Genomic DNA, 23,981 nt, shown 5'->3' with positions numbered 1-23,981 from the left:
CGGGCCTGCCTTTTTGGGTAGTCACGCTGGCGAGCGCGTCTTGTCCGCGTCCAAAAAGTTTCGCGTTCAACACCTCCTCGCCCTCGCGTTCGCGCCTCCTCCTTACACTCGCTTTCGGGGTCCTACGCGGGAGCTTGCATAGAAGGAATGTTACCCCTTGGTCTTCGGCTCGGTGCGACCAGCTCTCGCGGTGCAGCACGTCTCGTGCCAGCGTGCAAGCACGGTCGTTGGGTGCGGTCAAGAAAGTACCACGAGCGGAAAGCACTGCCATATCCAATCGAGAATGGCCTTGGGAAATTCTTGTCACCGGCATCCCTGAAGGTCATCGCATCGGACTATCAGAATGGGCTGTTGGACAGGCTTAACGACCAGGTCCGAGGTGCGTCTATGTAACCCGCCGCTGCTGGGCCGCAAGTCCTCATGTGCGACCAGGTACCGTATTGGAGAACAAGAGTGTCGTCCAGACTGCCATCGAGGCAGCCCGCGACCCTCACAAAGTGCTGGAGTTCGACTACGCCTGCGAAGCCCTCAACAACTCGTTCTTCCTCGAGAGCTTGGTATGTCCCATATCCCTTCCCCGCTTTATGATATGACCGTTCATACACGACCAGAAACCCCCAGCAGATGGTGCACTGTCGAACGAGGACGCCCTGGGCAGCCAGAACACCGTCTTCTCCGCGATCAAGGACCAGTACGGCAGCATGGAGCAGTTCCAGTCGAATTTCAGCGCAGCGATCCTCGGCATGTTCTCCTCCGGGTGGTTGTACTGCGTCGTGGACAACGTCGGCGAGATCGCCTTCTACCCCATCTTCGGCGCAGGCACGCTCCTCATCCGGTCGGGCGAATACCAGCTACGACGTGAAAAGATCGTCGGCGAGATCATTGCTCGGGGCCTCAGACTTGGCCAAACTTCCCCAGCACCAGCGACTGGTGCTGAGACGGCCGAGTCCCCCATCGCGTCATCACCAGTGTCCGGTGTCTCGCAGAACCCCTTGTCGACCCCACCGCCCCCGCCGCACTCGAGGACATTCAGCACGTCTGGATTGGCGAGGTCATCCTTCAGCCATGGCTCTATCAGCACCGACGACGTGTACGCCGCCGATAACAACCTGCCGCCACGAGGGCCCACGGACACAGCGTCGAGGATCAGAAAGGTTGGCGAGACGCTCTACCCGCTGTTTTGCGTGTCTGTGCACGAGCACGCGTGGCTGCCCGAGTACGGCGTGTGGGGGAAGGAGGAGTACATGAAGCGCTTCTGGACGGTGCTCGATTGGGCGAAGGTCGTCGAGAGATACAAGATGTTCACGGTGAACTCAAAGTACTAGAGAGCGTGTGTGGTCGTCTTATGTGTTCGGATTTACACTGTATGCCGGCACGGGGCGGGGACGGCTCCAGTGGCTACACATTCCATAGATACTAAAAGTACACCTAATGCACCCCTACTCCCATGGGCTCATCTGACGTGATTACTCTGGATGTTAGCCTGTATGGGCGGCTTACAGTCCATCCTTTGTATCCCATCGCTCAAGACGTGACTTGCCGATAGGCCCAGAGATGTCATGCCACGCTACCATCGCCACTCGATGTCTCCAGAGGATCTCGGCCTCATACCCTTGTATGGCTTGTACAGCTCTCCAGTCAGCTTGAGTTGATCAATCTTCAACGCTGAGAAGCTGTGTTGCATGATATCGAATCGCACTCGGAAAGAACGAGCTGGCCGTGGCGTTTTGACTCTGTCAAGAGGCGAATGAGCATGCTAGTACGGACACGCGCGAAGAAATACCGACGTCGACGCGAATGTGCCTCGAAGCGTGTGTGTAGCCGAGGGTGCTACGTTCTTGAGCTCCCAACGCAAGCTCTACGAGAGAACACGAGAGATCAGTACAACTCGTCCAGGACACTGGTGAAATGACTTGCCAGGGTCCTGGGGTCGAAACTCCACGATGCGTTGTGAGACGCTGTGCAGCTCGCACCAGAAGCACCCTCCCCAAGGTAAAGCTCGATCACGACGCTCTCCATTGTGCGCGTCGTCAAGCGGGATGTGAAGGAGAGGTCAAGTGTACCTATTGATAGAGTGATCAGTAATGTGCCTTCGGACATGCGAGCCTGAGTTTTTTTCATACCGCCGTGCTCCTCGATCATGACGTTTGTGCGCATGGAAAGTGGTACCGCCACTTGGTGCATAGTCGAAGCAGATGTCGGGGCGTAACGGTACTCCAAGAGCTTGAATCGACCGTCTGGGGGGATGAAGGACAGGGTCTTGTCGCGAGCCCATCGCGAAAGTCTGCAAAAATTATGGATGTCAGCTACTCGAGCGCTGTACCGGATTAAAAAAACATGCCTGACACATGGGTGAAATGAGCAGTCCGTGAGCGACTGTGAGTTCGACAATGTGAGCAATAGGTCGGGAATTCCTGTGATTAATGAGTCGACCAGTTAGGTATTATCAAAGGAATTCTGCACACCCGAGAGTTTGCAATTCGACTCCACTCGTCCCCATACATTGCTGGAGGCAGGAGTGCCGTTCCTAAGAGTAAGATAGGTTGAGCTCCGTGAGCGAAAATATGCGAAAGCTGATAACGTGCATACTTATTGACGATGGCCTCCAGGGTTTCTACGACGTCGAAGTAGATCTCATTGTTGTTATAACGTACGCCGGCCTTCCTCCACGGAATCGGGGATGCGAAGGGTTGTGGACCCACTAGAGGCGTAGCAAGGCCTGGCACACCGGCGACGGATAGGACCTTGTTGAGTAGCGACGGTGGCAGCACGATGTCTCGCAATGCATTCGGAGACGTTGTGAGAGGATGACCACCTGCGTCAAGGGTTTCCTCGAGAAGCTGGGACCTACATTTGAGTATCGTCTGCGGAGGAGCGTTACAACCTGACCAACCTGATAAACGATGTCGAAGTTCTCTTTGAGCGTTTCTGCAGAGATGTATCCGAAATACTCCCGGAGGATGTCGACGAACGTTTCCATGAATGCAAACGCGTAGAGTGGGTCAACTGTGGGACAGTCATAAAAACACGCCGAACATATGAATAGACGATAACATCACCTTCACCACTGATGGGACAGAGTATCCGCATGTCCCCTACCTTTGCGTGGCAACACGCGCAAGGGATATCAATGTTAAAGCCGGACACATATATCACCGGGTCAACATCCTCGGGTTTGGGCGCATTAGACAGCGCATCGTTCACTGCATCGATATGCAGTAAAGGGTACGTCGATGATGTGGAACGAAATCCCGACTGTATGATGGGTCGACTGTTCTTCGGTCAATCCCATGTGAAGTGCAGCACACACACGAAGACGTACCCCGTAGAGTCCAGCATGACAATTCCGTCGATTGCCATTTGGAATACGATCTTAGGAGGGCTAGCGATACTAGTGCAGACTTCGTCAATGCTATTTCTCGTAACCCACCCGGGCCCTTGGGGAAGTTCCCACCGGCTGGCACACGCTGTCGTCACAACTTCCGTGCGTCTGTACGAGCGAGTTCAGTAGCTTGTCTTGGCTAATCCACGCGTGTAAGGCGGCGCAGGACGGAATCTCCAACCTGACGGACAGTCCACGAAGTTGGTTCCAGGCGAGAGAGTCGCGGCGGCCTGAGGATTGGGCGGAACGTCGTCGATCTCAATCCCGATTGGGATCTTCAGCCACAGCTCTGGGCGCTCAGCGTCATCGTCCTCCAGATCTTCCAAGTCAGCTCGTTCCGTCGACGTCGTCAGCAAACATACGCGAGCCACGACCTGCTGTAGTTTTGTGATGAGCACATCATCCACCTATCTTCAATCTCTTGCTTGCATGCTCATGTCTAATGGGGCATCATGCATCATGGTGCGGTGCTCCTCCTAGCGCACTAGAGTCAACTCAGGACGTCTCATTCAAGTTGTTGGTTGTGCAGCGTGCACCAGTCATTGGGCAAATTCCTGTACCTGTTGCCATTCTACAGCGGGCTTATCTCCCTCATTATCACTCTCCTTGATGTAAGTTCGACGTTACGTTCTCCTGGACGTCGGCGACGAAGCATCGTCGCTACAATGAGTCATGACCCGGGTGATCAGGCCTCGGGAGCTTATCGTAGTATGCCCATCCACTTTCTCGATCCAACGGAACATTACGCGCTTCTCCCTGCACTGACGTCTTTCTTTTGCTCAGCGCAGTGCTGGTCCCTGGCACAGGAGGGCAGCGGCAGCAAGGTGAGGAGCCGCTTGCGCGCCTACGTCACACGGTTAAGGCTGATTGGCAGGGGACGCCAGACAATGCTCCCGCCGCCCCTGTCTGCGTCGGATAGAGCGGGGGGATCGCTCGTGTCGTGGTGCGGGGCATTTATAGTGACATTCACTCCACGTTCCGATTGAATGGCGAAGGCTTTATCTTTGTTGCTCGGTTCGCCATTTGCGAGGACCCGGCCAGCCACTGCCAACCCCCGTCAGCCGCCGCCGTCGACCGCACTCATCCTTCACGACTCTTACGACTGCTACGTAGCCAGAAAAGATGAACAGCTCACCAGTTACCGCAGGTCTCTTCGCAAATTGGCTCGACGACGTCAAGGCGGCGTTCCTCGAATTCATTGGGACGACTACCTTCTTGCTCCTCGCCTTCGGTGGTATTCAGGCGGCCAGTCCAGAGATCGAGACCAGCTCTGGTGCAGGAACATCCAATGTCATACACAACATGTACATCGCTCTCTCGATGGGCTTCAGCCTCCTCATCGCCGTTTGGATATTCTACCGCGCTAGCGGAGGAGTCTTCAACCCGAATATCAGTCTAGCGCTATTCCTTGTCGGCATCATTGGGCCTCTCCGCTTCGTGCTGTATTGCATAGCGCAATTGGTAGGCGGCATCGTTGCTGCTGCGCTTGTCCTCGCGTTGACTCCTGGAACACTCCAATCTGTGTATGTGCTTCTCCTGCATTGTCTTCTTCGAGCCTGACGCGGAATCGTAGCACGTTTCTCGCACCAGGGGTCAACCCAGCGCAGGGTGTGTTCATTGAGATGTTCATCACCGCGGCCCTTGTACTCGCCGTGCTGATGATGGCCGCGGAGAAGCACGCCGTCACGCCCTTCGCACCGGTAAGTTGTTGTCTTGCTACTCAGGCGGGCTCGTTTCTGACGTCGTTCCCCAGGTCGGCATTGGCCTTACGCTTTTCGCATGCCAATTGTGAGTGCGCCGTTCTAGTGCCACTACGCCGGCCGCTGAAATCATCATTTAGGTGGGCTGTGTACTACACTGGCGCTGCTATGAACGTCGCTCGCGCTTTCGGTCCTGCAGTGGTGACGGGATTTCCCCATGGCACTCATTGGGTGGTGAGTGCTTATCTCGGTAGGAGTATATGCTACATCGGGCTGATCGACGCGCTCAGTACTGGGTGGGTGACGGTCTCGGGTCGCTGCTCGGCGCTGCCCTCTACATCATTTTGAAGCAGTGAGTTTTCGGCTTCTGACTTCTGTGTACATGACCATTGAGGACGGACGCATTATAGGAACCGCTACTGGCTGTTGACTCCCGGCCAGGACACGACTGACCCCAGTCAGTCGCCCATCGTCCCGCTCCAGGACGGTGTATCGGTTGGCCGCCGTTCGGGTTCCCGCTCCTCTAGGCGGTCGGGTTCTTCGCGCCGGAGGAGTACCGCCGATGATACTTCGCGTCGTGAGAAGGATGCTATTGCCCGCGCGAATGGTGACGCAGGTACCGCCAATGTCTCCTCGCATGGCCGGACGCGCGTCAACGACAGTCCCGTCTAAGGGATTGGCCATCCACTCAGTATACGTCTATACTTGGAATCAAGGAACGGAATGTCGAGATCGACCGCAGTCATATGAATGAAGCAGATCATCCGAGCGACGGAACTAGCTGATGGAGCGTAGTATGAAGTACTGTATACAATACCTACGGGACATTACTCTCAGTTGGCCTGTAACGATATTTGGTTCCTCGCACCCATCATTGCAATGTATAATCACCGCATTTCTACTGTACTTATATGATGAATCAGTCTCTCAATGAAAAATACACCGGACATCGATGCCGGCCGCTGCTGTCTTGACCGCGGCGAAAGGCTCCCGAGAATATGTATCCGCGCACGCCGGACGTCCCATAGCGATCCAGAATGCATAATGCAGGGCCTCGTTCAGGCGCTTGCTGGAGGTAGCTCCGGTGAGAGGCGAGGCCTGCTGAGAGGCAGCGACTGGACGAGAGCTAGCGGCTCTCCAGACTCTGAAGCCATTCCTGGACTTGGACTTTGATTAGGCGCGCAAATCGGAGGGCGATCTCCCCACGTGATCGGGGTCGCGTATGTCATAAGAGATTCAGTCGGCTTTCGCGCACACTCGACTACTCTACTTATCCCTCGCCCCCTTCTTTCCCCATCCATGACCAAGCTAGCCGCACTGTCTGGCGTGTCCGTGGAGGCGGAACGCAAGATCCTGGATGACATCGAGGACCAGTTCCGCCTTGAAGAGGATGCGCTCATCGAAATCACGAAGCAATTCCTTGAGGACTTCCGCGCTGGACTGGGGGAGTACAACCATCCGATGGCCATGATGTATGCTTTCTACGCGCATATGTCCTCGTGCTCGCTTGCTCATGTTGAATGGACAGCCCGACGTTCGTGACGGGTGTACCGGACGGCACGGAAACTGGGTGAGTTCGTCTTTCCCCTCCGCCGTGGACCGCTCGCATCGGCCGCACTCTGTCTGCTACGTGTCAATCCCCGCTTCTGCGCTACTTTGGTCGGATCGCGACGGAGCGTGCGTCCCCGCTGTCGTCCTCCCGTTCTCATGCGGACCCGGTCTACTTCCGCGACCAGCGCTCCCGAAAAGGCAGCTCGGTCTAACTACGTAGCCTGCTGGTCGATCGTCCGCTGTGCCTATTTCGGATAATCCCTGGGATTCTCTATAACGACGCTTACCGATCGATACGCGTCCGCGCACCGAAGATCTGACCGAACGGCGCGGCGCGCCAGAAGTCCAATTGTGTCGCGTTGCATGTGATCGCATTCGCCCATGGTCGTGTGCGAGCCACATGCACTCGCGAATACTTCTTCACGCGACCACGAAGAGCGTGACATGCAGAAGTCTTGGAGTTTGACGAGGCGGTCACTCGCAGTCTACACTGTGTAGTATATTGAGGGTCAAGTACTGACGACGTCATTCAGTACTTTTCTAGCGCTTGATCTCGGAGGAACGAATCTGTGGGCACTCATTTTGCTTCATCTGAGAGCGGTACCCTGACCGGCTTCTGGAGGCGAGTTTGCGAGGTCACGCTACTCGGCAACCATGAGTTCTCCATGAAGCAGCAGAAATACAAGGTGTCTGAAGCATTGAAGACAGGGGAGGCGTCTGTGCTTTTCGGTGAGTCCATCAATTTGTGGCGTAGTTTTTCTCCGTCTGATACTGGGATGATCTCGCAGATTACCTGGCAGATTCTGTTGACGCATTCCTGACGGAGCACTCAAGCGTCGGCTCTCCCATCAGCCCCTCACACGACGTCGCCAATCCCTTCGACACCATCTCTGCACCTGCCGTACCACTAGGCCTTACCTTCAGTTTTCCGGTTGAACAAACGGCATTGAACCAGGGCAAGATTCTGACATGGACGAAGGGATTCTCAGCGAAGAACGCCGTCGGAAATGATGTAGTTGGGCTCCTGCAAGATGCCTTCAATCGGAAACATCTGCACGTCCGTTGTGTCGCGCTGGTAAACGACGTAGGTGCACTGATTTGTCTCGATGAACTGGCTTGCTGATACCTGTGCTAGACTGTCGGTACACTGCTTTCGCGAGCGTACAGTGCCGGATCGTGTCTTCTGGGTGTGTATTGTACGCCTTCAATCAATGGTATTAGACTAGACACTCTTTCCATAAGGTGGCATCTTTGGTACTGGCACCAACGGCGCATACGTTGAGAAGGTGGACAACATCACCAAGCTTGGTGACTCTCAAGCACGGAAGGAAGGTGGACTGATGATTATTAACACGGAATGGGGCGCATTCAACAACACCGTATGCAAAGTCATCATATGAGTTCTGCAACGTCTGACATGTATTTCTTTGTTGCCAGCGCACGAGGCTCCCGACGACCCCATACGACAACAAGCTGGACCGCGAATCGATCAACCCGCGCTACCAGGCGTTCGAGAAGTTTATCTCGGGCATGTATCTTGGCGAAATCACGCGGAATATCCTCCTTGCCCTCATCGACGCCGCGCCGAAGCCGCTCCTGTTTGGTGGCAAGGCGAGCGCGCCGCTGAACACGCACTACGGCATCGACACCGCTATCATGAGCGAGGTCGAGGAAGCGTGGGAGTCGGGGCGCAACACCGAGATCAAGGCAAATGGACAGACCAACTGGCAGAGCGCACACTTCACGGATGTGGAGGCGCTGGGCCCCCAAGACCACGCGCGTCTGGAGCGGATTCGTGGCATTCTGGTGCAGAGACTGCTGCTCGACCCCGAGGATGTCTCTCTTCGAGATGCGGCGACGGTCCGCTGGGCAGCATCGTTGGTGGCGAACCGCGCGGCGAGGCTGAGCGGTACTGCACTTGCAGCTGTGCTTGTGCAGACCGGGCATGCGGAGCTTGGCGGGGGCACGCCCGAGCCGAAGGGGAATATCATTATTGGTGTCGATGGCAGGTACGTCGTGACGACGTCTCAGACACGGGGCAGCAACTCACTGGCTCGTTCCCAGCTTGATTCAACACTATCCTAACTTCCAAGCTCGCCTCCGATCTTCCCTCCGATCCCTCGTCGGGGAGCCGGTGGAGAAGCGAGTCGAGATCGACCTGGCCAAGGACGGCAGCGGTGCAGGAGGTACGTATTTCTAATTTCTGCCGGTTACCATTCCTCTCATTCACACTCACTCGGTGATGCCCTAGCTGCATTGTGCGCCCTGCAGGCTGTCAAACAAGGCCTGTAATTCCCACTCGGGGACCGCAGTCATAATAACGGATATTGTATTACCACACACTTTAATGTTCAAGTAGTGCCAATTGTATCGCTCCGACATTTCCCTGGCGTTGTTGTACTGGTTCAGAACTAGAAGTGGGGGGAGTGGGGAGAATGGAACGTGGACTTCGCAGTAGCAGTACTATTGAACGTAGAATGTATCACAACGAAGAGAGGAGAAATCACATTCACTGGTGTATCAATTACTTACTCGTCTTGTGTCAATCCCTCACCATACAACATGCAGTAAGTAAGTCGAAGAATAGACGGTTGTAAGTACTGTGTCAGTAGTACTCACGGTTGGCAGCAAGTTGCATCGCTCGCAGAGGACCGGAGCGGAAGCGCCCGTATCGGCTCGGCCGTTTCCGGCGTGCCGACAGAGCTCGACGGCCTTCGTGACGACCTCCACGACTCACCACTCATTCTGTAAGGCTGCCCCTGCTTTCCTGCTCCCTTCGCTGGGCTCTGACTGACCCTCGTGTAGCTCGCCATGGCCTCAAAAGCAGCCACTGCAGCGGTGGTGAGTCCTGCATCTTTTTCTCGGTCGTACCCTCGGTTCATGGTTGGCACGTCATACAGGACTTCACCCGTGTCTACACCTCTCTCGGTCTTTCCAAGGGTGGGTGATTCTGCTCAAGTGCGAATGTATGAAATGTTGATTAAATGTGTACAATCAGAGACCGTCGCGGCTCTTCAGGCCTTCCGCAAGCGGCACGCGGACGCCCAGCGCGTCCATGCGCACGCTGCAGCGCAGCCCACCACTGTTGACTTCGCGCACTATCGCTCGCTCCTGAAGAACAAGGCTATCGTGGACGAGGCTGAGAAGACCGTCAGCGGCTTCAAGCCCGTCACGTACGACGTGAGCGCGCAGCTCAAGGCCATCGAGGCGTTCGAGGCGAAGGCGGTATGTATTCTGCGCTCTATCCGGAGGCATCACTGATCATTGTGTCGCATTATTTCTGTGAATTATTGGTGTTGGGAGAATAGGTCGCGAAGGCGAAGGAGACGACGGAGAAGATCGACATCGAGCTGAAGGACCTCCAGGCTACCCTCGCTAACATTGAGGATGCACGACCCTTCGAAGACCTCACGGTACGTAATGTACATCTTTCACGTCTCGTCACGTATTTACACGTCCGCAGGTGGAGGAGGTTGGCCAAGCGCACCCGCGCATCGTCGAGGCCGTCGAGACCATGATGAAGAAGGGCAAGTGGACCGTGCCGGGTACGTACCCTTCTGCGACGCAATTCTGCCCGCCGCTCACACTCACGCTATGCTTTGCACAGGTTACAAGGAGAAGTTCGGCGATCTCTCGCTCATGTAATTTGTCGCTACGATGCTTTGCCAATAGAAGTCGCAGCCGCATAATAGCCGCACATCAGATTGGTTATCCTCACCTGCCATCCCCTGTGCGAACTTGCCCATCGTGGACCTGTGCGTAGCTGCAGATTCTGCAAGCGCAGTGCCGTACTCGCCTCATCTGGGCGATCAGGGCTCCGCTAGCTGTGGCTGACCTGTTTAGGATTATCATGAGCGATACTGGCTACGTGATAGTGAAACAGCAGAGTCACAAGTCGCACAAGGCGTGAGTGTCATTGCAGATCATGAGCGGTAACAATGCGCGAGGAGTAGCGAGACACGAATGGGTATAGAGCTAATGGGGAAACTAACGTACACCAGAACATACGACCGGTTGGCACTAGAACAGATCCTCTAGCGTCATCTGCTTTACAATATCCTACAGGTTTTGCTGGTCAGTGCCACTGAGAACCATGATTATAATTGCATTGACGCACCGTATTCGACACCATTTGAACGAATTCCTCGAAACTGAGCTTGCCATCGCCGTCCTTATCCGCTTCCATTATCGTCTTGTCAACGATTTGTTGTAGTTGTCCGTCCTTGAGGTTATTTCCGACCATCATCTTCAACACGAGGAACAGTTCTCCGTTCGAGATATAACCATCTCGGTCCATGTCATACACCTTGAAGGCAACTACTCGGGTGGCGTATGAGTTGATGGGGCATATACTTGTGAGGAGCACACACGTACATCTCAGCTTCTCTTCTCGACCTCCTCGGCTACTGAATGCGCTCAGACCACCGACGAACTCTTGGAAGTCGACCGTCCCTCCTCCACTGTGGATGAAGCATTAGAACGCTGCACCAAGGTGCGGTACGGTTCATCATACGCACTCTTCGTCGAAGATAGCGATTAGTCGTGATGCGAGGGGGTTGTTAGCGATTTGGGGGATTTGAAGGAACTCTTCGCGATCTATCGATCCAGAGCCATCGCTGCAGGTGCAATATTTCGTGAGTACCCCGCATATAGTACACGACAGGAGCACACACCTGTCCAGCTTCATGAAGCGCTTCTTCAGCCGTTCCAACTCGTTGGCATTGACTGGGCGATAGAACATGAGACAAAAGGATGACTAGCAGATGAACGCGCACTTACAGTTGGACCGCCTCTGCATGTCCTCCATGAACTGCGACGCTGCATGTGGAGCACGACTCGCTCAGTCAACAAGGCAGGCCGGCAAGTGTATTGCACACGACGTACGTGATTGACCCATGGTGTCCGAGCTTTCCTACACGTTACTTTGGTAAATAACAATCCGTGCACAACGATGCTTGAGAGGGGGAGCAGAGGCAGGAGGATCGCAGGCAAAGTTCAGAGCAGGCTGTGTGGTCGACCGCTCGCGCCCAAGACCCTCCGGCGCGCCCGTGGGAACTGGTCGCTTCGCGCTTGAGGCAGCACATATTCGGCCTCCGCGACCTGACCGCGTCGTCCACCGCGAGATTCGAATGCTGCGATGCCGGCTCTCTGCAGCGACCCATGCACTCCGTAACACCTCTGCGCTGCTGACGAAGGAGCGGTTGATCATCAGAACCCAAACGAAGCACGCGGACCCGTTCCGACGCTTTGGCACTTCTGGTAGCAGCAAGTCTCAGCACGACCCAAGCGCGTCGACAGCCTTCCATTTACACGACGGCCAGCTGCCCTTGTCGGACAACCAGCGTCGGACTATATATGCGCTTTCAACGCCTCCCGGAAAGGGCGGGGTAGCTGTGGTCAGGATCTCGGGGCCTGACGCGCTGCAAGCATGGAGGGCAGTGGTGAAGAGAGGAGCACGTAAGGACGCATCTGAAAGCGATGTCCCAACGCCGTGGCAAATGTACAGGTGCAAGGTCACTCACCCCGCGTCTGGTGAGGTCCTAGATGATGGTCTTGCAGTCTACTTCAAAGGTTCGTTGTCCCGCACGTTGTCTCGAGAGTTCCTTCACTCGAAGAGTCTGTATAGCACCGAAGTCCTTTACCACCGAAGATGTCGTAGAGCTGCACATCCACTCTGGTCGAGCAGTTGTGTCCTCAGTGCTTGCGGCTCTGTCGCGCATTCCGGCCTGTCGTCCCGCAGAAGCAGGGGAATTTACGCGTCGTGCCTTCAAGGGTGGTCGCCTTGACCTCACCCAAGTCGAGGGCTTGAAGGACTTGATTAACGCGGAAACTGAAAGCCAGCGGAAAGCTGCGCTGATCGCGGCAGGGGTGTGTGATAGTTCGAATATGATACTTCTTTGCACTCGCTGAAGTCACACAGGGTGCTATGCGAGACCACTTCGAGAAGCTCAGGAAAGACGTCATACAGTGTCTTGCTCTCGTAGAAGCACTCATCGATTTTGGTGAAGGCGAGGATATCGAGGAAGGCGTATACGAACAAGGTCGGTGTTTTTCCAACCCGTGCGTAAGAGCTACAAAATAAATGAGCGAATGGCAGCCCGAGAACGTGCTAGAGATATAGCACAAAATGTGCGTGCGCACCTTTCTGACAACCGCAGGGGTGAAATTCTGCGCTCGGGCATACGGCTTGCTATCTTTGGACCACCGAACGCGGGCAAGAGTAGCTTGCTGAACTTTCTCGGTAAGTGGAGAGGATTCAGCGCCGCAACGTCCAAATGTTCTGATCGAAACCTCAGCGCAACGAGAAGCGGCCATTGTTACTTCAGTCCCGGGCACGACTCGAGATATTTTGGAACTCTCCCTTGACATTGGTGGCCTACCCGTGATTGTCGCCGACACAGCCGGAATACGGCAGACAGATGACCTGGTGGAAAACATAGGGGTCGAACGCGCTCGTAACCTGTTCGTAATGCCGCAAGTTTCTCAGAAGCTATCAAAATTGACACGTCATTGTCAGGGTTCAATCGACAGATATCTCGTTGTGTGTGCTCTCCTTGCCGGATATCATGAACAGCACTTCAAAGGGCTTGGGAATCTCGTCCTCCGTGTCCCCGCTCATCAGTCCGGAAACCTACGTGCTTCTTAACAAGTCGGATATGGCGGATGTCACGCCCGATCAGGTTTCGTCCGTTCTGACTGCCCTTGGCGTTCGTCAAGGATGGGTCGTCAGCCTCACGACTGGGAAGGGCACGCAGGACTTCCTGGATGGCTTTGCACAAGCCTTGCAGCATCGGTCAGTGTCCGCGTTCCCGGTCGCGGCGTGAAGTCTAACCGTGCCGTGTTGCAGATATGATGTGTATCAGGAGCATGACTCGCATGACCGTCCGCTGATCACACATGCCCGGCATCGTGTCCATTTGGAGCATGCATTGCAGTTCTTATATGCCTTCCTGACTTACAGTGAGCGCATGCCTCGATCGCTATGGAAAGCTGGGTTGTTGATCAAGCGAACCATTGCAGATGCGGAGAATGTAGTGCTTGCTGCGGAAGAGCTCCGCTACGCCGCTCAGGCCATTGGTAAGATTTCTGGGGTCATTGATGTGGAGGACGTCCTCGATGCTGTATTTCGTGATTTCTGCATCGGCAAATAAGGATATGCTGTCATCTCACGTTGGACACCGAGATCGGGCGACCACTTTATCCACAGTACGTTCCATTTTTTGATGACGAGTCTCCACGTTCGCCGCGAACGGACATCTGGACATACTTACTGTGAGATAGAAGCTTTATCTTCAGACGCCCCTGGCCTCGTATATATAACGCAGTTTGGACGTTCGACTCCAGTGACCACTCGACGCTGTGGTTTTAGTTGTTAGGTATGTTTCCAGTCCTGTTGCCTAAAATTTCAATAATTCCTCACAAGTAGTCCGACGGGCAGTTCGTCATTGACTCGAGCATGAAGTCTGGCTCTCGCAAGAAAGGTTCCAAGAAGCGCGGCGGTGCGACTGCCTGCCAAGTGGACACTCCGGCTGTAAAGTCTGGACGTGGATCGCGCCTCAATCTCGTGTGTCACGAAGAGTATAAGCGCAAGAACGGGCAACCGAACGAGATGCTTCGGCTGCTTTCTCCTTGCTATTGTACCTATTCGGTGGACGACGGGGAGGCGCGGATGGTCATAGTTGGAACCCGACTGGAACTTGAATGCATCCTGCCGTTCGGCGAGTTCGCGTTGCAAAAGCCGCTCCCGGACGGAGACGACAAGTCGAAGCCTTTCCGCATCGGGGAGAGCGAGAAACAGGGTCTAGGGATGTTCGCGACGCGGCTCATCAGGGCCGGTGAATTGATTATCGCAGAACGGCCGACCGTACTGGCCTCCAAGAAGGTCTCTCCTGAACCATCGTTCAACGATGCCGCCCTTGCGGCGCTGTCCGATGGTGCGCGGGCGTCCTTCATGGCCCTGGCCGACTCTTGCTCCCCCGAATTATCTCACCCGCTCCTTGGGCGCATCGCCATCAACTCATTCGACTCCGGGCCTATGACCGACGACGAAGACACGCTCGTCGAATTCGCCGCGACATACATCACCTTGTCCCGCGCAAATCACGATTGCGTCGGGAACGCCAACTACCAGTGGTTGAAGACGCGGTGGTGCGGGCAGTTCTTCGCCAAGCGGGATATCCCCGCGGGCGAGGAGATCACCGTCAGCTACACCTTCGCGCTCACGCAGGCGGAACGGCACGCGGCTTTGAAGGAGCGGTACTCATGCGAGTGTCTCTGCAAGACGTGCTCGGACGCTACGCCGGAGGACGTGCGGCGTAGCGACCAGCAGCGCAAGATGGTCGCACATGTGCGAGACGCCTTGCAGAGTGCCTTGTACTCCTCTTTGTGTCCCACCGTCTCGGAGGAGTCCCTCCAACGGGTGTTGGAGCACGCGCAAGAGGAAGGCATGATGATAAGCTACGCGACCATCGCCTTTCTGGCGAGCCGGATGTTGACGAAACGGGAAGGGCCTGTGGTGGCGCTCAAGTGGTTGAAGGTCGCTAGGCAAGCGTATGTGACGACGCTCGGAAAGGAAGCATGGGAAGTCTCGCAGGTCGATAAGCATGGTTGGTTCTTGACGACAGTCTTGCGGTCGCGTGGCGCGGTATATAGCTGGCCGTAAATCTTTCTGCTTAAACTAGGTCCGACATGTAACTTGTACAGGTATCGGACGACATACACCGAGAGCACAGTGGAATGATCATAGATGGCATGGCATGGCATGTTCATTGGGCATTCCCGGCCTGTGACGGTGAGCGCAAGTTTTGTGTCGTAGGTAGCCAGATTGCTCATCGTAAGAATCATCCGAGGTAGGGGAGTATGCCCGAGGTATGCTGGCGGCGAAAAGCGCGACCACGAATCCGCTATGTAGGCGATTGGCAATACTTACTTCTGGAGCATCCACGAAGAGTCACCTGAGCGAAGGAAGCACTCTTCAAACGCCGTTCGCTGGCATCCTATATAACTTCGGCCAGCCTGAGGTAGCTTGATCAGCTTCACTTCAAGATCGACGCACATCCTCGACATCATCGTCGCAGTACTAGTATGCACCACCCTTGATCACCGCTATGCCATGCTGAGTCACAATTTGTAGCTAGACACCGTACAGATCATCATGTACTCGCAGATGAAGCGTGGCTTCCTCAAACAAGGTCTGGGCGCAGAGCGCAAAGCACTGGCGCCGTCTCGCGACGGCTCGTCGACCAAGTCAACTCAGGCTGTGCAGAGCCCGGTCGCGGAGGCTGGCACCCCGGTATCTGCAACGGGCAGGGCCCCTCCTGACGAGGGTATTTACGCTCAAATGAAGCGTGGCTTCCTGAAGGAAGGTTTGAACAAGCGCGCCGAAGCAGATAGTACGGCCGCCTCAAAGCGCGCCACACCACGACCAGCGACCGTGCAGCCTGTGGTAGACACCAGTACTTATCAAATGCACTCATCATTCCGCCTGGTTTGTCCTGAGGAAGACAAGAGCAAGGGAGGGCAGCCGAACTACCGGCGTCAGGTGCCCCCGCCTTGCTTTTGTGCTTACTCGAGGGACGGCGGAGAGACGGACATGATCATGATCGGGACCCGTGCAGAACTCGAGCACATCATCCCGTTCGGCGAGGTCGCCCTGAAGAAACCACTCCCGAGCAACGGGGGAGAGCGGCCCTTCCGCGTGCAGGAGACGGAGCAGAAGGGCCTGGGGATGTTCGCGACGCGGGTGATCAAGGCGGGCGAGCTGGTCCTCGCGGAGCGGCCGACGGTGCTCTCGCCAAGAGACTCGCTGGGCAACAAGTACTTCGCGCCCCTCGAGCCCGCCTTCTACGACGCCGCGCTCGCGGCGCTGTCGGAGGGCGCGCGCGCGGCGTTCATGACGCTCGTCGACCGGTGCTCGCTCGGCAAGCGGGCGCACCCGCTCGCGGGGCGCATCATGACGAACGGGTTTACCGCGGGGAATCTCCTCGGCGAGGACGCAGAGGACAACCCGCAGGACGTCGTCTTTGCCGCGACGTACCTCCTGATATCGCGCGCGAACCATGACTGCATCCCGAACGCGCACTACCACTGGCACAGGGCGCGCTGGTGTGGGCAGTTGCACGCGACGCGGGACATCGCCGCGGGCGAGGAGATCACGGTGAAGTACACGACGCTCACGACGCACGCGGAGCGCCAGGCATTCTTCCAGAAGCAGTATTCGTGCAGCTGCCTCTGCAGGACGTGCCTGGACGCCTCGCCGGAGGACGTGAGGCGCAGTGACGAGCGTCGGGAGGCTGTCGTACAGCTGTTGTGCAGGTTGGAGAACGCGTTGGACCCCTCGGCGTACCCTCTGCTGCAGGACTCCGAGGAGCGGGCAGTCCGGCGGACACTGGAGTGCGCACGGCGGGAGGGTATGATGTTCCAGTATGCGAACATCTTGCATCAGGGTAGTCGGATTATGCAGATGCAGGACAGCCCACTGGTGGCGTTTGACTGGCTGAAGGAGGCCAGGAGGGCATATGCGATGATCCTTGGGGAGGACTCAATAGGGGTCGTACAGGTCGACGATATTGGTCAGTACTTGGTGGATCGCATGCGGGCTCGCGGTATGCAGTGTAGTTGGCCTTAGCCGAAGGCCAGGCTGTCTGAGATGTGGCCGGCAATATGGCCCGTGGCACGGAAAACGCAGAGCAGTGACTTGCGCGTGTTGCAGTTATGGACATTATTTGCGAATAGATCTGCCCCTCGTACACTCGCAAGTCCTGGATCATATAGGCATCATTTCGCAGCTAGCTTGTCAAACAGGGTGCAGCAGCTTACTCGCTGAAGGGTCCAGTCGCTGTGGAAGGTCTTAGAAAGGTCTCTGTCAGCTACCAGACACGGCGATCCAAGAACTATCCGTGCGGTACGTGATTCGTAAACGCACCCGTTTGGCAAAGATCTCCAGGCTCCGAGCGCACTGGACAGCGCACGAAAGCGAGAGGGCCTCCGGCGACCGCTCCGGTGCGAACAGAACACTGCGGGGCCGCCGTGAGTGCGACCGCGCGCGTACCGCGGATATAAAATAAGCAAGCGAAAGTCAGCAGCGGCGTCGGCGACGGTTTCGCGGTCAATTGTGCGAGGATCGAGCGCGGTTCCTGAGCTAGCATGCCAAGCAGCTCTACCAGGGCGATCGGCAGCAGCTGTACCGATTGCTTGGGGAATCGGGGATTCAGAAGTGATGCGGTGCTTTCTGCAATGAAAGGTTGGACGGATCGTTTGCACGCTTGCTGACAGGCTGTATGGTCGCCAGTAACAACACTGACAGTAGTATTCGGTACGCGTACTGACGTGAGTTGGTTCCCAAGTTGAATCGATGAAGTCCCTAATGTCCAATTCAGAGACAATTTGACTTCTGACTGTTTCATCCTACTCACCAGTGATCAACTTGACAAATGACGATGACCCTCTCGCGGATGCTGTCAAATAGCGGCACTGCTTGACTTTGGGCGTCCGCCAACTACAGTAGTATCAAAGATCAGCAGTGTCGGTGCGTCAGCCGATCCTGCCCATCACGGCTACAAGCACTGTTGCACGAATTCAGCGGACTGCCCCTGGCAACAGTTGGAGTGCGCTGCTCATGCAGGGGTTTGAGCGCTCTTATCAGTTTGATGGGAGGTGCGAATTGCTTCTCCCTTGCCCGTGGATATCGGTGGACGCTGTTGCAGGCACTGAAGCTCATGGAAGAGGCAAGGCAGCATCGATGTGGCTCGAGGCGCAGGGTGCCGATCTCGGGACCACATAGCATATCAACGTCGTGATGATGAAATGCACCACGCACTGACTTCGAGATGCATGGAAGAGTTCGGGATGCGCGTTACACGGCTTGGGTTTGTCAAAAGACTGGCGATGGCCATGCGCGAGACTGGGACCCGTGCGCCCTGCGGTGTCCAGCGAATGTGCAGCTGAAGTCTATCCACTGGAGATGGGACCTTGTTGGGACGAGAAGTCGCGGGAGATCGCCGTGCAGAATGAATCGCCCAAACTAGGCCACTCGACTGAGCATGTCCGCGGACGGGGTTTCCTAATGCACGCACTGCGGAGTCTATCTTGAGGCAGTGTGTGAAGCTGCCCGGGAGGGGATTGCTGCTCCTCGCAGACCGTCGTCGACAGCCAGAGCGACGTCGACAACGGTGCAGCGTACAGAGTCGCTGGTTCGAGGAAGGCCGGCGGCGGCACAGCAATGGTGGTGATGCGACAACGCGATCAGGAGCGATCCCGAGCTGGGCACGCTAACGCTGGGCGCCTGTTGTGCCGCGGCTCTGTTCGCATGGAGAGCAGCGCGCATCATCTCAGATGTCTCGCCGGAGCACAATCCGCCGGCGAACGCTGCCAGAACGCTGTCTCTGCTATCGTTCCTGCCCAGTCAGACGCAGAAGATCCAGCGCCCCGCTCAGCACCGTGCAGGTGAGACCTCGTCCGATCCAGCGCCTCGTGAGTTGTCCGTGCGGGGAAGCGGCGCCCTTTTGGACAAGCGACCTGCGCAAGCCGCCTCTCTCCAATCTCTCTCTGCACCCCTCCTCTCCGCCAACGCGCGACCCTCCGAACGATGTCCAGGCCCGAGGACAAGCCCGCGTCACGACCGAACAAACTGCGCCGACCCCACTCGCCAGGCGCCCCCGACCCCGAGGACGGTGATCGCGCGGACTCAGAAACGCGGCAGCCTCCACCCAAGCGGGCACGCAAGGCTATCAACTGCGAGCCATGCAGGAACAGCAAACTTAAGTGCGATAGGTGCGCCCTCTTCTAATCCACTCGTCCGCGGCGTCGCGTCCTACGTCAACTCGCTCGTGCTAACACGATCTCCTCGCAATCCTCGGTCTTGTCAGGAATCGCCCGTGCTCGTCCTGCGTGTTGAGAGGTGCGCAGTGCGATATTGATAGCTACCTAAGCGGACGTGGATTCTGACTCGTCCCAAACACCGCGTGTAGGTACGACAGCTTCATGTTACCAAGGGCAGGACAACGGACCGGCCAGTCAAGATGAAACGAGGTGAGCCTTCGAGGTTTTATGGCGAGCTGGTGCAGTCATGTCCCTGTGGCTCTGAGAATAGCTACAAGGGTGTGCGTGTCTGGTCACGCAGCTCGGGTACGATCCATTGCGTCCTTTGATGTCGGATGTTTCGTCAAACTCAGCGTCACGCCTGAGAAGCACGTACTGCTCTTACCGCGAACCAGACGGATGGTGTTAAATACGAAGGCCTCTATACGATGTCCTCAGGTTGTCTGGGGCAGACCTATTCAGCGCGCTCGAGGGCTGCACGAGGCACCAGTTGAACACAGACACCGCAGGTGTATTGCCTAGGCAAGGATGTATTCGACGTGCCGTCATTGCCGGAATTGCCCTCGATCAATTCCTCGGACAACGGCTTTCAGACGACGATCGTGGAGGCATCGCCGACGGGCGTCACGCTCGGGGTAGTTCGACTGCCCCATTTGCACGAAATGGGTGCTTGTGTGGCTCCCCGTGGGCAACTCGTGCGAGCCTGCAGAGTACGGGGCGAGTTGGTTGTAAGGACTGCGGGCTTCAACGTGCACCCCAGCATATAACGATTCTTCCGCTGCAAATGTGTTGAGCACTGCCGAACGCCCTGCCTTGTGCGCAAAATGCTAGACCTGTCATCCGACCCCACTCTTCGTCTGCTAACACAACTCTTCCGCAGGCCACTCGATCCGCTATCGGAAATCTCGCGCATCCGCCAGTCCCTCGTACAGCTCGAATCCTACATCAAAGTAGATAGCTCGAATATCCGACCCATTATCGGGTATGCACATCTCCCGCCGAGTGCACAGTCAGGAGCGCACCCGCTCGCTCCGCTAGCGGCTCGGCTAGACTCGCTCACCCGCGGAGATGCTGCCGACCGGACGAAGACCGAGAGCTCCCCAATGGTCGGGACGCCTGGTATGTTCGGAGGGCGGATGGGCGGTCTATACCTTGGACCTACCACTCCGGGATCGCTCATGGTTGGGGTACGTTCATCGCGCTCGTTTTCGTGCGCACCATCTGACCTGTAGCAGAACCACGACAGGGACGAACCCGACTCTGACAGTCCCACCGCACACATTGAAGAGGTGGTAGAGCCCGGAGCACAATATGACAGCGACTTCCTCGCTGAACTGCCGGCCTTCGACATCATCGACGCGTTGATCGCGTACTACTTCGACTACTGCAACTGGATATACCGGCACATCAACGAGAAGTCGTTCATGGAGGGCTGGCAGCGGTTCAAGAAGTGGGAGTCGGGCGACCGCGTCGTGTTCGCGACGGCGTGCATCGTCATGTGCCTCTCGCTGCGCTACCTGCCGAGCGGGCACCCGCTGCTGGACCGCATGGGCTCCGGGACAGTCGAGGACCACAGTAACAAATACCACACGCTCATGCGCAACGTTCTCAAGCGCCACCGCGAGTCGGCGGAGAGCCTGACGCGGACATACACGCTGCCGCTTGTGGAGCTCCTCCTCGCGCAGTCGCACTATTTGACGTTCGCGAAGGAGGACCCAGAGGAGGTGTGGAAGCTCGCTGGGGAGCTGATCAGCATCGGGACGGCGGTGGGCCTGCACCGCGACCCGTGCAAGCACAAATTCGACCGGCTCACCGCGGAGCGGCGCCGCTGGGCGTGGTGGCACATCATCCTCTTCGAGCGGTGGCAGGCGTTCATGTTCGGCCGCCCGCTGCACGTCGCGTCGCACCATTTCGAGACGGACCTGCCGACGATACGCGACCCCGAGATCGAGAAGCAAGTCGGGCGGCTCTTCCTCCCGAACCTCGCCCTCTTCAGGCTCGCGTTCATCCTCGGCCATATCATGGACGACGCGGTGTCGTTCAAGGCGATCCAGTACACGTCCGTGCAGGAGAAGGACAAAATGCTGACGGACTGGTACAGCGACCTCCCCGCGGAGCTGAAGCTCGACGAGTACGCGCTGCGCGCGGGGCTGCTCAGCCAGGAGAAAGCGACGCGGCGGCTCGCGGTGCAGAGCGTGATCGACCGGTGCGCGTACCTGCACATCCGGTTCACGCTCCACCGGCCCTACATCAAGGTGCAGACGAGCCTCGACGCGGCGGTCGAGTCGGCGTCGGAGCTGATCACGCTGTCCGCGCACGCGTACAGCGTGCAGAGCGTGCCGGGGCACCTGAACTGGTTCCCGTTCCACGTCTTCTCCGCGGCGATGTTCTTCTCGTTCCAGCTCATCACGAACCCGGACGTGCCCGGGAAGGACACCTTCCGCGAGCAGGTCCGCAAGGCGATGGCGCTCCTCGAGCGCTGCCGCTGGCTGCCCGTCGCGGAGAAGGCCCTCACGATCCTGCAGGCGCTCCAGCCGCTCTACTCGGAGGAGCTCGTCGTGCAGAGCGCGGACCAGCGCGCGCAGAAGAAGGCGGAGGTGCTCAAGGTCGTGAAGACGCTCGCATTCCCGTACCAGGACCCGCCGACGGCGCGCGAGACGGAGGCGCTCCGCGGACACTCGTATACACCGGCCTCCCAGATGAGCAGCGCCTTGGCGTCTGCGGGCGTTCAGCAGCAGCAGAGGCTCGAGGGATGGGTGGCGCAGCCACAGAGGCCGCCCCAGACGATGCAGACATACGGTCAATCGTCCATGACTGCGCGCCCCCTGCAGCAACAACTGTCGATGGCAGCGGGGCCGTCTACGGACACACTCCCGTATTCGCATGCGCAGGCGATGCAGCCGTCACAGGCCTCGAGCAACGCGCTGGCCCAAACAGCGGGTATGCTCTCCCTGCAGAACGGCCAGATGTCGGCGCAGTCGTATTCGCAGATGAATATGAACGCATACGGGATGCCGCCGCTGCCGTCGATGATGTCACAGCGTCAGATGCAGCAACAACAGCAACAGCAGCAGCAGCAGCAGCAACATCACGCGCAGCAGCAACATCAGCAGCAACAGCAACAGCAACAGCAACAACAGAATTACTCCAATGGGACGATGGACGGGCAGAACGGCCAGCCGTCGTACGTGCCACCGGCGGACGAGAGCTCGATGTGGGGTGCGTCGGTTGGGTTTGGCATGACGGAGTGGGCGCAGTTCCTTGATGTAATGGCTCGTCCTGAGGGGGAGCAACAAGGTCGATGATGCTCGCTGTGGTTGCTTTCGTTCGGCGGTGTGGGTGAGGACCCGGTGTATTAATGTTCTTATGTTTGATTTCGTCTCTGCTGTGTTCGCTCTTGTATATCTTATGCTGTTGACTCTACCCTAGGTTCCTCATGCTTCGGTCCTCGCCTTGATCAACATATCCTTGTACATATATACATTTGTTGTGCTATAATTAGAGAGGCTCTGTTCTGCTTTGGCTCCGGGCTCAGTCTGCTCAGACTATTGTTGGACTATGTAGCGCCTGAGTGAGCTTCGACGACTGCGTTTCACAACACGAGAACTGCCTCTAAAGATAGACAGCTGAGATACTGGCTACGTCGATGCGGCTGCCGGTACCAGTACTTGATATATGAATACTCGTGAGGAAGCCTGCCGCGTCGAAGCAACGCCCACAAGGGACAACTCTCGTACGCGCCCGGAACAAGGATGATATGATCCAGTGTAGAACGGCTCGTGTACCTATGGGGGCACACGCAGACGGGGTTGACCGACTCTGTAGTATTTACCGACGATGTCTGGATGCGATCCGGATGATGGCCTTAAGTCTGTGTCTGTTTGCCCCTCCAGCAGGCCCCGGTCGTAATGACGTAGCAATGGGGAGACCTTCGGTCCAGAATGAGGAGGCCAGCTGTTTCGGGGCGTACTGAGTTCAGTTGTATTCCACCTGAAAGATGATACGGGCGTACCTGCTCACAGGTGGATAACGCGCTCTCAAATGCCTCTCCTGGGCACTGCCCGTTTGTGATGCGACAGCGCAGAGACGAGTAGGCTGGCAACCTGGAGCTTTGACAAGTGATGACTCTGCACATAGTCGGGCAACCGTCCCAAGGCTTTGCAAACAGTCTGAGAAGCACTCGTCAGCCGTGGTCGACCGTCTGCTCCACGGCGGGACGACCAATGGTATCCTGGACTGGTACTATTAGTATCAGGATGTCGAGAATCACCGCTTACGGGGCCTTTGCCACAGAACGTGAAAGGCAGCTTTGGCTTCCATTCGGCTCAACGACGCATGCTAAACGCGTGTATATTGATGCTACCAGCTCGGGAGATTGTCCACGTAACCTGTTACACAGACAACGCACAACTCGATGGACGGTGGGTCGACGTGTCGAGCAGCCATCGACCGGCGTCGCGGGCGTCCGCGGACGCGTTCGTGTTTCGCGTTGACCTGATGGGCATCCCAGATTTGGGGAGGTGGAATTG

General features: G+C 56.8%; 11 protein-coding genes across 11 annotated transcripts; 9 read left to right on the top strand and 2 right to left on the bottom strand.

Moving 5' to 3' along the window:
• The first annotated feature begins 10 nt into the window (after positions 1 to 10).
• Positions 11 to 1,492, top strand: C8Q71DRAFT_11812 (uncharacterized protein). The gene is made up of 3 exons (XM_047916370.1): positions 11 to 379; positions 433 to 557; positions 612 to 1,492. The coding sequence occupies exons 1-3, from the start codon at positions 148 to 150 to the stop codon at positions 1,323 to 1,325; spliced, it is 1,071 nt and encodes a 356-aa protein (XP_047784540.1). The 5' UTR covers positions 11 to 147; the 3' UTR covers positions 1,326 to 1,492.
• A 75-nt stretch (positions 1,493 to 1,567) lies between these two features.
• On the bottom strand, positions 1,568 to 3,360 carry C8Q71DRAFT_697898 (clathrin adaptor mu subunit; the record flags this gene model as incomplete). Its single annotated transcript, XM_047919995.1, has 9 exons — positions 1,568 to 1,733; positions 1,788 to 1,858; positions 1,900 to 2,063; positions 2,124 to 2,414; positions 2,466 to 2,527; positions 2,590 to 2,840; positions 2,894 to 3,006; positions 3,060 to 3,271; positions 3,323 to 3,360. 9 exons carry the CDS (start codon positions 3,358 to 3,360, stop codon positions 1,568 to 1,570), a joined length of 1,368 nt encoding a protein of 455 aa, XP_047784539.1.
• Positions 3,361 to 4,248: 888 nt separating this feature from the next.
• C8Q71DRAFT_11680 (putative aquaporin 1) lies at positions 4,249 to 6,022 on the top strand. Its single transcript, XM_047916357.1, has 6 exons — positions 4,249 to 4,905; positions 4,956 to 5,082; positions 5,136 to 5,170; positions 5,223 to 5,316; positions 5,373 to 5,434; positions 5,493 to 6,022. Exons 1-6 carry the CDS (start codon positions 4,505 to 4,507, stop codon positions 5,752 to 5,754), a joined length of 981 nt encoding a protein of 326 aa, XP_047784538.1. The 5' UTR covers positions 4,249 to 4,504; the 3' UTR covers positions 5,755 to 6,022.
• A 324-nt stretch (positions 6,023 to 6,346) lies between these two features.
• On the top strand, positions 6,347 to 9,204 carry C8Q71DRAFT_11632 (hexokinase). Its single transcript, XM_047916354.1, has 9 exons — positions 6,347 to 6,554; positions 6,611 to 6,652; positions 7,256 to 7,362; positions 7,422 to 7,717; positions 7,769 to 7,820; positions 7,876 to 8,012; positions 8,071 to 8,642; positions 8,698 to 8,819; positions 8,885 to 9,204. Exons 1-9 carry the CDS (start codon positions 6,382 to 6,384, stop codon positions 8,923 to 8,925), a joined length of 1,542 nt encoding a protein of 513 aa, XP_047784537.1. The 5' UTR covers positions 6,347 to 6,381; the 3' UTR covers positions 8,926 to 9,204.
• C8Q71DRAFT_729805 (ATP synthase d subunit) lies at positions 9,178 to 10,468 on the top strand. Its single transcript, XM_047922053.1, has 8 exons — positions 9,178 to 9,204; positions 9,262 to 9,380; positions 9,439 to 9,474; positions 9,534 to 9,573; positions 9,632 to 9,858; positions 9,942 to 10,046; positions 10,097 to 10,178; positions 10,241 to 10,468. Exons 3-8 carry the CDS (start codon positions 9,445 to 9,447, stop codon positions 10,276 to 10,278), a joined length of 522 nt encoding a protein of 173 aa, XP_047784536.1. The 5' UTR covers positions 9,178 to 9,204; positions 9,262 to 9,380; positions 9,439 to 9,444; the 3' UTR covers positions 10,279 to 10,468.
• On the bottom strand, positions 10,466 to 11,727 carry C8Q71DRAFT_11584 (calcium/calmodulin-dependent protein phosphatase). Its single transcript, XM_047916353.1, has 7 exons — positions 11,518 to 11,727; positions 11,413 to 11,451; positions 11,307 to 11,358; positions 11,151 to 11,249; positions 11,008 to 11,093; positions 10,751 to 10,950; positions 10,466 to 10,692 (listed from the first exon to the last, which is right to left on the bottom strand). Exons 1-7 carry the CDS (start codon positions 11,528 to 11,530, stop codon positions 10,654 to 10,656), a joined length of 528 nt encoding a protein of 175 aa, XP_047784535.1. The 5' UTR covers positions 11,531 to 11,727; the 3' UTR covers positions 10,466 to 10,653.
• Positions 11,682 to 13,802, top strand: C8Q71DRAFT_729799 (tRNA modification GTPase TrmE). The gene is made up of 8 exons (XM_047922052.1): positions 11,682 to 12,204; positions 12,260 to 12,501; positions 12,554 to 12,674; positions 12,731 to 12,874; positions 12,930 to 13,095; positions 13,151 to 13,426; positions 13,481 to 13,593; positions 13,654 to 13,802. The coding sequence occupies exons 1-8, from the start codon at positions 11,763 to 11,765 to the stop codon at positions 13,782 to 13,784; spliced, it is 1,635 nt and encodes a 544-aa protein (XP_047784534.1). The 5' UTR covers positions 11,682 to 11,762; the 3' UTR covers positions 13,785 to 13,802.
• A 632-nt stretch (positions 13,803 to 14,434) lies between these two features.
• On the top strand, positions 14,435 to 15,388 carry C8Q71DRAFT_729798 (uncharacterized protein). Its single transcript, XM_047922051.1, has one exon. The coding sequence runs from the start codon at positions 14,441 to 14,443 to the stop codon at positions 15,293 to 15,295; it is 855 nt and encodes a 284-aa protein (XP_047784533.1). The 5' UTR covers positions 14,435 to 14,440; the 3' UTR covers positions 15,296 to 15,388.
• Positions 15,389 to 16,231: 843 nt separating this feature from the next.
• C8Q71DRAFT_698227 (uncharacterized protein) lies at positions 16,232 to 17,260 on the top strand (the record flags this gene model as incomplete). The annotated part of the gene is made up of 1 exon (XM_047920008.1): positions 16,232 to 17,260. One exon carries the CDS (start codon positions 16,232 to 16,234, stop codon positions 17,258 to 17,260), a length of 1,029 nt encoding a protein of 342 aa, XP_047784532.1.
• A 1,830-nt stretch (positions 17,261 to 19,090) lies between these two features.
• On the top strand, positions 19,091 to 20,125 carry C8Q71DRAFT_11414 (uncharacterized protein). The gene is made up of 4 exons (XM_047916346.1): positions 19,091 to 19,404; positions 19,500 to 19,531; positions 19,602 to 19,662; positions 19,806 to 20,125. Exons 1-4 carry the CDS (start codon positions 19,220 to 19,222, stop codon positions 19,972 to 19,974), a joined length of 447 nt encoding a protein of 148 aa, XP_047784531.1. The 5' UTR covers positions 19,091 to 19,219; the 3' UTR covers positions 19,975 to 20,125.
• C8Q71DRAFT_11397 (uncharacterized protein) lies at positions 20,126 to 23,053 on the top strand. The gene is made up of 2 exons (XM_047916345.1): positions 20,126 to 20,639; positions 20,688 to 23,053. Exons 1-2 carry the CDS (start codon positions 20,277 to 20,279, stop codon positions 22,755 to 22,757), a joined length of 2,433 nt encoding a protein of 810 aa, XP_047784530.1. The 5' UTR covers positions 20,126 to 20,276; the 3' UTR covers positions 22,758 to 23,053.
• The last annotated feature ends 928 nt before the right edge of the window (positions 23,054 to 23,981 follow it).

Source organism: Rhodofomes roseus, assembly GCF_022264815.1.
Source record: "Rhodofomes roseus strain CIRM-BRFM 1785 chromosome Unknown C8Q71scaffold_1, whole genome shotgun sequence".
Lineage (NCBI taxonomy): Eukaryota > Fungi > Basidiomycota > Agaricomycetes > Polyporales > Fomitopsidaceae > Rhodofomes > Rhodofomes roseus.
The sequence above is the reverse complement of the archived record's forward strand: the minus strand, read 5'-3'. Positions and strand labels throughout refer to the sequence as shown.